At 39.3% G+C, this 12,421-nt stretch overlaps 1 protein-coding gene across 4 annotated transcripts in view; it reads right to left on the reverse strand.

Moving 5' to 3' along the window:
* The window catches only part of GAB1 (GRB2 associated binding protein 1), a 99,816-nt gene that overhangs the window by 39,223 nt on the left and 48,172 nt on the right, over positions 1-12,421 (reverse strand). For all 4 annotated transcript variants that reach the window (XM_027885665.1, XM_027885667.1, XM_027885666.1 and 1 more), the window contains exon 2: positions 2,760-3,054. In XM_027885665.1, the coding sequence (XP_027741466.1) occupies positions 2,760-3,054 (295 nt within the window). The remainder of the gene's footprint in view (positions 1-2,759; positions 3,055-12,421) is intronic.

A 12,421-nucleotide genomic window follows, 5' to 3' on the forward strand; every position in this document is an offset into this window, starting at 1 on the left:
AAAAATGAGTGCTCAAAATAATTTCTACACAATAAACACAAACTTAGCATCATAGGAATCTCTGAGTCTTCACTAAGTATGAAAAGAGCAGCTCACAGCTACTCTGAAGTGATCTTTATTTTTTTGGTCTATCTACATTTACCACAACTCTTTGTCCCTCATTCCCCCAACAGCAAAATAACAACTCCATATTTGTTTTCTAATAGCATTAGCTGCAACAACTTGTAACTTCTTCCTTTGTAAATCCAAGGAGGCAACGGGCCTGGGCTTTCAAACAAACACCAGCAGGAGCAATCGGCCAGTGGTGCTCCTAGTCCTTGATGGAGCAAAGGATGCCTGTGACAATCCTCTCATAACACAGCCCTTAACCAGTCCGACAAGAGATATTTTGTCCAGCTTCAAAGAAAATTATCTTCTGCTTCCACAGGCTAAAGGGGAGATTGGTTATGTCCCATACACTCAGTTTGTTTAGTTCAAGACTAAAATCATAGAATCATAGAATGTTAAGGGGTTGGAATGGACCTTTAAGATCATCTAGTCCCACCTCTGCCATAGGCATGGATACGTCCCACTAGACCAGATTGCTCAAGGCCTTATCCAACCTGGCTTTGAACACTGCCAGGATTGGAGGAACTGCAACCTCCCTGGGTAACCTCTTTCAGTGCCTCACCACCCTCACAGTAAAGAATTTCTTCCATACATCCAGCCTAAATTTCTCCTCTTTCAGCTACTATCTATTATTCCTTGTCCCATCACTACAGATCCTGATGAAGAGTCCCTCTCCAGTTTCCCTGTAGGTCCCTTCAGATACTGAAAGGTTTCTGCAATGTTTCCATGCAATCTTCTCTTCTCCAGGCTGAACAGCCCCAACTTTCTCAGCCTGTTTTCATAGGGCAGGTGCTCCAGTCCTCTTATCAACTTCATGGCCCTCCTCTGGACTTGCTCCAGTAGTTCCATGTCCTTATGTTGGGGACACCAGAACCATACGCATACTCCAAGCAGGGTCTCACAAGAGCATTTTAATAGTGCTTTTTTACTGCCTGAACCTCTCCTACTCTTTAACTTCTCAAAATAAACTGCAGGTTAACACAGATTTTATAAAGTACTTTTATGACTTGTTCTTCCTCTAGTAGGAAGATTCATCTTGGAAAAATAAGAACTTGGCAATAAACACTCAGTACACTTTCCTTTTTTAAATTCTTCCTCAACTCATTGTAAGACGTTACTAAACCTACAAAACAGACAGTACTGTCAACTGTCAGTTGTGTGAAGTAAAGGTGTTGGAATAATCCAGCCAAAGCTAAAATGCAGTGAAAGCAAAATGGGGATAATTTATCAATACAATTGGCTGGAGCAAAAACCAGTTTTGGTCCAAATGGTCTATGATGGCACAGTTAGACCTCTCCACATCCATAGTGTGTTTCACCTTCAGTTCAACAGCAGATGTTGTAACCATCAACAGAAAATTAAAGATTAGCAATAAACCAGCCCTCAGAGGAAAGGCCTCACAGTTTTGAGGGGACTCTACCTCTCCACAAGCTCCTTTGTGCTCTGCCAAAGAGCTGCCAGTTAAACACGTTTCCCAGATTCCTAGTTTGTCCCCAGAACCTACGACTTCTGTGCACCTCCAGCCTACAGTTGCACTGGTGCACTTGTGTGTTATTCACTGAAGGGCAACCACCTGCCCACCCCTCTCCCATAGGCAAGGGATGCCTGGCAGACTGAACATTGAATCACCCGGCAATCACTCTTAGAAACGTGCTGTGGGTGGTCTCGGGTATGTTCAGGATGCCATGAAAATATGTTGGAACTGTCAAAACAAGCACCCTTCACTGAATTTGCTATCTGAGTGGTAATTCACAGATCAGGTTTCCGTGACAAAGTTTTAGTTCAAAACTGCAGCAACGAGAAAGAAAAGGGCCCCTCTTCAGAGCACAATATTTTCCAGTCACTTTTGGCTAGAGCAGAAGTGATGCAAGCCCTTTTCCCCGTCACCTCCCTCAATCCACAATCCTGCAAAATGCAGGGTTTAATTCTAGCCCCTTCAGTCAGGCATGCCTTATTCATAACCCTCTTACCGCCTATTTAATCTTTTCTTGGGACTGTGCACAGAGCTACAGCAAGTCATGCAACCCACTAATCTCCACAAGGAATGCAGGAATAATAAGTAAATAAATAAGAATGGATTCAGGACAAGCAATGGCCACAAGGTGTTTGTAAGGAATTAAATACACCATCCTGTTTCCTATAAGCTGCCTTCACAAAATGTCTATTTTGGTAGGATTAGAGCTGGATAGTGCAGAACTACAAGTTATTTTTTGTTTGTTTCAGCTGGTGGAGGGTGGAATTTTTTTTCCCCCCAAATTGCAAAGCAGACAGAGAAATGGTAATATTAGAAACCTGACATTTTGCACTCATTCCTGCTTGCATAACCATATGTTTTTATACCAAATGGGATACCTTTGATGATTATGATGATCTACTGCTGCACATGATTTTACTTAAAGATTTTTCCTGTGTTCTCAAGACCTAATGCCATGCAAAACAGCGGAGCGCCATCCAAGTTCTACGGCACACTCAATTTGTAACAAATTCTTAATATCCCCCTTGGTTCTGCTTACTTTTTTCAAAGTAACACGGAAGTTTCACAGCCAATGCATACAAGTTTTAAAACATATGCCAGCTAAAGATAGTTATCTGATCTTTGAAACGTTCTTTGCATGTAGGCACTGCATCTTCTCAGAAAAAACAGGACTTACCCTCATCTGTAGGGTTGAACCCACAGATATCACAGATACATCGGACCCACTTATTCATCTCCTCCTCGCTGTCTGCTACCAAATAGAAAACTCGGTCTATAGTGTTGATATCAAAAATATAGCTGTTTTCAAACTCTTTTTTGTTGAACGTTAATCCAGCATCCACTTGTTGACACAAATTTAAGTCAATAATACGGATAGGCTTCTTGGCATGGTCATTTTTGTAGTATTCCAACACGTCCGGATCCCCTGTTAAACGGCCGCTCCGAAGAACAAACCATCTTCTCTTCCATGCCTGAAAATTGGAGAGAGAAAAAAGGGAGAAAAATTAGAAGAAATCAGACTTTAAGACTGTTACCTTTTGTGTATACCATCAGCCTGGGTTGAACCAAGTACTAATAAATAGTTCAATTATTATTTTAGGAGATCACACACCAGATACCTACATTTAATGCAATCTACTTAGGTATTGTTACAGCAGTGGACTTGAGGCTTAGTGAATTTGTATTTTAAAGTTTATTTCTTAGCTTTGTTTAGAACAAGTGGATATATAAATAAAATCACTGTTTACAAAATGAGAAAGAATGAATCCAGTAAAGAAAAAAAGGGGAAAGGGGACCAGGAAAGGGGGGAGGGAGGAAACCTCCACACAAAGGCCTCTGAAGGAAGCTCTTGTAGGCATGGGGAAGACAAAATAAAATACATTTTTAAAGTGCTCCATAGCATTTTGTTTCCAATATCTGTTGCTTCAGGCTGACGCGTTTTAACTGAATTTTTCTCCAACACTAAACAACAGTGACCTGCATTTAAAGAACAGACAATGCTCACTCGTTTCGATGCCAGGGGACCTCTGCACTCAGAACCTCATAATATTTCTACAGTAGTACTTCTCACAGAAAAAGAGCTACATTATTCTTTTTGAAACCGTTAGAGAGATGAGGATGGAGAGAATGATCATATGTTATAATTTTACCACATAAAGTCAGTCTTTGGGGAAGGTACATCCACAGAAGAAATATATTTGATAGTCTGACACTGTGCTTATTACACCAGCCCTCCTGATGCTGCAGAGACAAAGAAGCTGGTCTGAAAGAAAAGCACAACTAAACTGCCTCATCTTCTAACTAATCCTCAGCGGCCTTTCATTCCCATTGGGCCTCCATCACCTGTCATAGTTCTCATCAAAGGTTAGTTAACTCAAACTAAGAAAAGAAGGTTTGCATACAGCTGTCCTGTTGTTTCCAACGGCAACTTTATTGCCCCACTTGTTCCTCAATACCAGCAATACAGCATTCTATGCTGCAAGCTTCTTTATATGCCCAAAGTCCATGATAGTGGGCACAGCAGAAGAAACCAGATCTACTGTCACTGCCCACTGGAAGAGCTGCACTGACTGCAGAGTCAGAAATCTGAAAGCAGAGCCCAGGCACAGTGGGGAGCCATCACTGTGCCATCCATTTGTTCTTACACTATCCAGCAAAGTTAGAGACCAAGAAAAATCAATGCAGTAGCCAAGTCCCTGAGTGTTACACCACAGGCTCACACCGTGCCCCAAGGCACCCCCTTTAAAGCTTCTTTGGGATATTCAAAAAAGGCTGTCAGCAAGTCCTTTGGAGGATCATAAAAACCAACAGAAGAAATGTATAAATAAGACAGGCGAGTGCATTTCCCTTTTGGTCAGCTCTGGTTGCAGGCTAACCAAGGAAAGGAATGAAATCAGCAAGGATGGTCCCAAAAGAGGTCGAGATGTGTGACGTCCTTACACACTGGGAGTAGGTTTTGAAACAAGTGTTTCTTACTATGTGTTAGGACAAGATTCAGAGACACAAGAATGCTTCCATTTCATTTTTATATAGCTGTTACCTTCAAACTAGTGGAAGGAGGACAAAGGACAAAGAGGGAGAACTGCACTGCCATCTCCCAGCTCTGAACTAGCATCGTCAGCTTGGCCCTGGAGACTCACAAAACCCTCATTGTGAAGTGGGAATGCCTTTTTGGGGTATCAAGCTTAGAAAGCTATTATGAAAAGATAATACAAAAAACAGGAGGAAGGGAAAAATGCCAGACAGCTTAATTAATTAAGGCTTATGATCCATTCTCCAACTACCAACACTCAAAAAGTTATTTGATTTTAAGGTAACGTCTATACTTCACAAAACAAGTATATTTATTGTAGTTGTACAATATATATGCATGGTATATTTATTGTATATTATATTATATTATTATGAATACAGCATCTGCCTTTGAACGCTGAACTGTGTGAATCAAGTCAAAGTCTCAAGGAACTATTTCCATGGTACCAATAAGTTTAACTGGGTGAACACTCAAATACAGAAATGGAAAACATAACAGCTGAAATCCCTTCAAATTTAGATTTCAAATGTGGGTAAAATCTAGTAGCACAGCTGGATAAGCACTGTTTTACAGCGACCCAAAAACACTAGCAAAGTTTGTTTTGTTTCCTGTTTCCAAATCAAGTGACAACTTAAATGCTGGGATAACAGGAAACGTCAGTATCGGAGGCTCTCTCTCCAGGCAAGGTTGGCCACAGATAACTGTTACAAACCAAACTGTGAAACTCTCCTGCTTCAAAAACTGGTTTTATCTTTAACCTCAGTCTTCAGTCACTCAGATGAAACTTTCAAAGCTGAAATCAGGAGGAAAGAGATTAGAGATAGGAGAGGGACAAGAGCAGTTGAGAAGCACAATGTGTTTTGTCTCATAATTTGTACACCAGCAGAACACCATGCAAAAAACCCCACCAACTTGGTACCAATCGGGTGTGCCTCTGCTGGAAGTTTATTTCTAGTACTATGTTAAAGAGTGGAAGGTTCAATTCTGATAATCTCTGTTGAATAAATAGGATCCTCTAAAACTGAGAAAAAACAACCAGCTAAAGAAATTTCCTTGCAGCCCTCCAGGCTACAAAACAGCAACTATAAAGTACTTAAAACACTGAATTTAGCCTAGCAGCACCTGCTACTATTTTTGCAGAGTTTTCACATAGTGCATATGTGAACGTTTATTTCAGTCCTATAATGAGTCACACTCACTGAAACTGGCACAGATTATATTCAAAAACAAAAGCAATTCCATAAACTACACACTAATAAGGCAGATACAAAGGTTCTCTGGATTACAGTACAAAGCACAATTTAGCAGCAGAATAAAGCTTAAAGCTAGGCAAGCGAACTGACATCAGCACCCTTGCTAATCATAGTACAAAAGCACCTCTATATTTTGTCAAAGTGCAAAATGAGCTCACATAAATCACTCTTTGTTATTTGAAAATATCTGGGATTCTTAAAGCTGGATCTATTTTTAGCATTTCAGTATTTGTCGCTGCAAAGAAAGCTGTACAGCTTTCACTGAAGTACAGATCAGTGTGCTGTATGTGTGAGGAAGAGCTTCTCCAGTGACAGCTTTCCAAAGAGAAATCTCCGAAAGAGAGCATGTGCACATGTGTAAATACCTGTATTTTCCTTTTTTTTTTTTTTTTTTTTTTAACCCCCTTTGGGCATTTTTTGTTTAAAAATATTGAAATTTTTTTTTACAGAGCACGTTACAGACTATTTCTTATAATCACCCAAAAAAGATGCAACTGGTTTACATCACGGGAAAATTACAGGTAGTAATTATTTATCCGTCACATAACTGATGTTATCAGCCATACATTATCAAGCACTGGTTTTCTGTGCTAAAAGTCAAGCTTTAAGTCTGTGCTTTAAGTCAGAGAAGTTGAAAAAACAGCCGTGACAGGATTTAAACATTTTGTACAAATACTATTTAATTCTGGAAAAAAAATTGTGCCAAGAAAGATTTTTTTTTTGAAGAATTAATCAAATATATAAAAAATACGTTATTAATATAAATAGGATTTCAAAATATACTTTATAAACATACTAACAGTCACTAAACACCACTTGCAGAGCAAATAACTCAGAAGTAAAATGGTCCCTTTTGTAAGTGTAGTAAGGCAAACATCATGGGAATCAAGCTCACCAAAAGCCTATGTAGGCTTTGTAGATTATTACAAAACACGGTTTAACAAGGTTTGCTGCTTTTGTTTCAGACTAAGAAAGGCTTTGTGTGCCCCTCAGCTTGTTTTCTCCTTTGAGCTGCAAAGCATATCAGCTGGCCTAACATAGGACACCACCATGCCTGCCAAACATTGTCCTGTTTGTATCATGAGACCATCGTATCATGAGACCATCATAACTATAGAAACGAGCTTGTTTTCTTGTTTTTGAGGCAAGCTGAAATGTGACAAGCTGCTCACCCACAGAGCATCAAATGATCAAAGGAACAGTGGAATTCTGTATTTTTCACACAGCGTTTTGAGTAGGTTACAAAATAAAAACAAGAAATTCCTAAGATTTTTTTTTCACTAAGATATATGCAAACTGCTGATTTAAAAATGAATGAATCAGCTAAGAAATTGGCAGAAAGCATCATGTAGCAGTGTTAGAGTTTAGTTGCTTTCTGTTTTGTTTGTTGTGTTGTTTTTTTTTTTTAAATACTCTAGCTAATCCTGTATCCAGTACACTGATTTTACAACATATTCTCCTTACAAGAGGTGTATCTGTTGAAAAAGTTGTAGCTATACCTCCCTTAATCTTTCCATTTATGGATTTCCCCCTCCCCTCCCATCATGTACACTTGAGATGTACCTCATTCAGCTGCTGGCTATAGTTCAAAGATGTAGGAAATAGGGGATGTATGTGTAAATGGAGAGGGAAAGGAAGGAGGAAGGGGCAGGAAAGACCAGATAATTTATATTTTTAAAAGGATTTAACCTTCCATTTGGATCCCCTCAAGCTGTTGTTCAAGAGGCCAAAATGATTACACTGACATGTTTAAATAAAAGCTTAGATATGTTAAAGACAACTTTTTTGGTCCATTTTTACAGAATTTGCTCTCATGGGGCCAAGTAACTGTGCTTACTGATGAACTGATCAATTGTGCTCCTATATTTTCCTAAGTAACCCATCATTCTGTCATTTAAAGCTGATTTTCTTCTTCTGGCACATCTACCACCTTTTTTTTATTCTGGGAAGCATCCAGTCAAAAAAACCCTTTCCAAACTGTTGAGCACTGGCTAAGCTGAAGAAGATATCACTTACATTCCACTCCAGTTATACTGCTCATAAATCTTTCCCCATGTATGATCAGTAAACCCAAGACTAAAATTACAAATCTCAGGCCTTCCTTCTCATCTCTCAAGTGTGCAGACATTTGTGCTTAGGTTTGTATCTCTGAATTCCACAAAGTACTTTAAAAGGGCAGTATTTGACATCCCCCTTTCTCAGGCAAGTCCACTAAGACCTGGAAGAAAGAAGTGACTTACCCAGGGGCACAAGGAGGGATGCTCAAATAAACCCTGGTGTTTTATAAATGCACAACAGAACGTTCCCTTGCTCCAAAAGAAATTATCAAGTAAACAGAAGACATGGAGAGCATGAACCAGCGAGAAGCAGGAACAGCAAAAGGCACAGCCCGAGGTGACTTCATCATACTCTCTGGGACATTTGTTTAAGGATTGAAGCTACTGTTGGGATTGTTTCACTTTTCTGCTGGGATCAAGGCTTAATTTTCTTTATACTTTTTGCTGCCATCTATTTAGTATATCCCTCTCATTTTACTTATTTTTCAGTGCAAAGGTTAAACAACAGTGAAACTGGTAGATGTCTTAGACAAACAAGCAGAAGAGGGATCACAAACAGAAGCTGAGTACTACTTGTCCTTTTTGCCTCCACATTTCTAGTGTCCAGGTGTTCCATTCATTGCAGGAGACAAACACACCTGACTCACACGTTAGACCTGTGCTCTGCAATCCCATTAGAAGCTCAAACAAAACAAAAATAAGTGTCCCTCACACTGTGCTTCTTTTTAAATCCTCTTTGTGGTCGGCACCGAACAGCGACAACTATCACTGAGGAGCTTCATCCCACAAGGCACGTACTTGGGAGGACTGCTGGGAAGTAGCAAGAAGAGGTCACATTAGGTAACACTGCTTCAAGTACAGAGCTTTACTTTTTCCACTTGCTGATCTTCCTGCTTGCAGAACTAACTCCCAACATGGTGAAATTTCCAAATTTTGGCTGGTGTCTTCCCTGAGAAATTAACACTTAAAGATTTCTACATGGAAAGAAATTTAAGGGGTGTTTTACAGAAAGCAAATTTTGGAAATATTTTAAAACCTGTTTGTTTGGGGGTTTTGCTGTTTTGTTTTTGTGGGTTTGTTTTGGTTTTATGTTTGTTTGGTTTTGGGTTTCTTTCGTTTTTTAAAGGCCATATCATGAGCACTAGGAACTGAGAAATATGTAATTACTAGTTAATTCTGAAGCCAGTATCATAATACCAACTGGCAATCGCCATCCTCTTATACTCTTCCCTAAAAATAATGCCCTTTATTTTTTGAAACTTGAGACAGAACAACTAAACTGAGCGCAATAAAAAAGCACATCTTAGTATCTTAATTCTATACAGCAGAAATTGTATTTCCAGGATCTGACAAAAAACTCCAAACTTTCAACTTCTAGTAGTGTTAAATACTAACAAGTGTAAACAGATTGCTGTAAAATAGAACAAATGTGAGATGAGGAAAATACAGAATACATTACAACTTTCTTTAAATACCTAAGACTTGTTTTCCAGGAAGCACCATCTTTTCTCACTGAGCAAAATAAGGAAAAAACAGTCTCAGTGGAAGTTTCCACTCTCCTGGCCATCATCCTGATCATCTGTTCCGAATACACACAAGGCCAAAATTTCCTGTTTTCAAACTATTGTCACCGTTTTTTAGTCTTGTGCTGTCGATTCTAACTTTAGCTTGTTAAATAAACAAAAGAAAATACTGAAAATACAGCAGAACAATACTTCCACACACATTTGCTGTGAGCTGTTTCATAACTGAGGTTTCAGCACGTGAATTAGTTAGGGTTACACCTCTAATTAAAGCGCCAAAAGAGGTGCAAAATACAATGTAACAATAACTGCTGCTTTATTTGTGAATCTAAAACTGAGTATCTTCACAGTTCTTTCCATTTTGCATGGAGATTCTTGACTCTTTCTCGCCTTTTTTCTGATTTTTTTTTGCCCCTACAGCCTTATCCCTATTCCCAGTGCAATTGTACAGCTAGGTCTGTATCATCTAATTCACATTAAACTGATCCTTACAACTGGTGGTACTAGGCACTTCAGTAAATACTTACTTTTCTGCTATATGCCAGAAATTTTCTGATGGTAAGCACAAATTTAAATTTCCTCCTGCACACCAGAGAACTACTATCCTCTCTTCACCAAAGGAGAGCCTATACAGAGCAATAAAACAGATCTGCAGCAGTGCCGGGACCCCAGCGCTCATTTCACTGTCTCAAAGCTAGGACCAATGACCAGACCGTATCTCTGTATATTCCTACATCCTCCAATCCAATTCTAATGCCTGTAAAAGTTCTGCTGCTTCTGATCACTTGCAAAACTGCCTTTTCACTTCTAGTTGTTGTTCTTCACCACCCATCCTAAGACGTAATTCTCAAACAGTCTTGCCAGGGACACAATCCCTATCACTGAGAGTAGCTTCACCATCTCCTCTCACTGCTCCATCCCACTGCCTTCTCAGCAATGAAGACATGGCACGTCAGCAACTTGACATGGCATGAGGTTTGTCACCGCATAAGAAATGTATCTGCTGCAGGTCCCTTGCTCACATACCTACATGGTCTTCACTTTGCTGCCCTGTTTCTCGGAACATTTCAGAAATCCTGAGTTTTGTTCTCTGATCACAAGCGTGTTCTGACCATCTCCCTCCCTACTCTTTCCCATACCCATCCTATTAAAAATAATACTGCCAGGAGAATCTCCTTTCTCTCATTCTGATCACTTCATCTTCTATTTAAAGTCCTTGATTTATCAACTTTCTTTATTGCTATTTGGGACTTCTTTTCCTATTTTTAGGCTTTTCCTTCTTAGAAAAATCCATCTTTCTTGACTCTCTGCCACTTACAATTCACCTACTATTGCTTTTTGTTCTATCACCAATACCAGATTTGGCTCATTTTTCCTCCTCTCCTGCATTTCTCATCTTCAGCTTTTAAGGGCTTCCCAAAACAATAAGCAAGGGCATGGCATCCCCTTCTTTCAGATTCCTCCTAAGGATCAGCCTCTTTAACATGACTTATGATCACACAATCTGGCTTTGCATCACACGGATTTATATAAGAAATGTTGTTTTTGTGTATTCATCAGACAAAGGTTTGTTTGTTGGTTTGTTTTTTAATGTTGTTTCAGTCTTTTCATCAGCTTTTAATTAGAAGCCACTTCCCCCCACAAGTCTTAATCTAAGAAAGCAAAACATTTGGGGTAGGTTCTGCCCTTTTATTTTCTGTACAGTACTTATCACAAGGATTACCACTGTGCTGACAAGACCCCCTTGACAAGTTGCATGAAAACAACATACAGAAAAAATTAAAAAATTAGCATTTTTAAAGACATAGTAAATACAAAGCTGAAAGGTCAAGCCTACACACCATTGACATCAACAGCTGCTTTCCCACTAATAGCCAGGGATGAGCTATTTCACCATATATTTTTTCCTATGCATTTCTCATTTCCTGGGAGCACAGTAATTTTGAAGTGGTGTTTGTAACAAGGTGTGAAAAATCCCCATTCTTCCAGATCACAAGCCAAAGTGCTTCTTGCAATATTTTGTACAAATTGAGAATTTTCTCTTTCTTTCTTACTCACCCGTGTAGATATCTATCTTCATCATCTGTCAAACACTTACACAAAAGGAAAAGCAAGACAAGACACTAGGATATTGTAAAAACACGCAATTCCTAACACGATTTTGGATCCGCTGAAGGACACTGCAGTTGCAACAAACACACAAGACAAGCTTCACTGATTCATGTTCGGATCACTCAAGCATGCCCATTTTGCCACCAAAGTGAGAGGTTTCTACAGATGACTGAGGCCAAGCATTCTGCACATCATCTCTTCAACAAAACACTTACAAGGCTTAAACCCTGTGTTTTGCACTTCCTCTAAAAGAAAAGGCAATTGAACTACAGAAGTAGCAGTCTCTCCAGCTCCAATAGGGGATGATGAATTCAGGGGGATTTAGCAATGAATTAAGGAGGACAGTACAAAGGTATCCCATAATTTCTACAAGTTGTCTCCTAACTAACTAGCCTGGTTTAACGTACTAGTTATATTAAAGAACCTTCTACACATCATTAACACAGATGGAAAAGTCTGCAATGGAAATTCAGACTGTGATTTCAATAATCCCTCCAAATAGAATTTAAGACATGTTGACAGTCCCTCCTTATCCCTTCCTTGTGAGAGCAGGGCTGTACATTCTCTGACATCTTTGCAAATCAGGTATCTGCAGATCAAAGCAGAAGCCTCTTTTATAAATGAGTCGACCACTATTACAGCAATAAAAGGACTGGTACTTGCTCAAGCCATTTACTCAGTAAAGGGAAAGCCAAAGGAAACCTATTGTTCTGCCAGTTTTACAGAAAGAATCAACACAGGACTTTTTTAAATGCTGTGAGGTGTTGCAAAGAATTCCTTGCTCTAAGGAAGGGGAAGAATTAGGAACGGCAAACGCAGTGTGTACTTTTTAAGACTAAAACTATTAACTTTCCTATTGC

Source organism: Empidonax traillii, unplaced genomic scaffold (genome assembly GCF_003031625.1).
Source record: "Empidonax traillii isolate 1590-97213 ecotype Southwest subspecies unplaced genomic scaffold, ASM303162v1 scaffold170:size2694500, whole genome shotgun sequence".
In the NCBI taxonomy this organism is placed as follows: domain Eukaryota; kingdom Metazoa; phylum Chordata; class Aves; order Passeriformes; family Tyrannidae; genus Empidonax; species Empidonax traillii.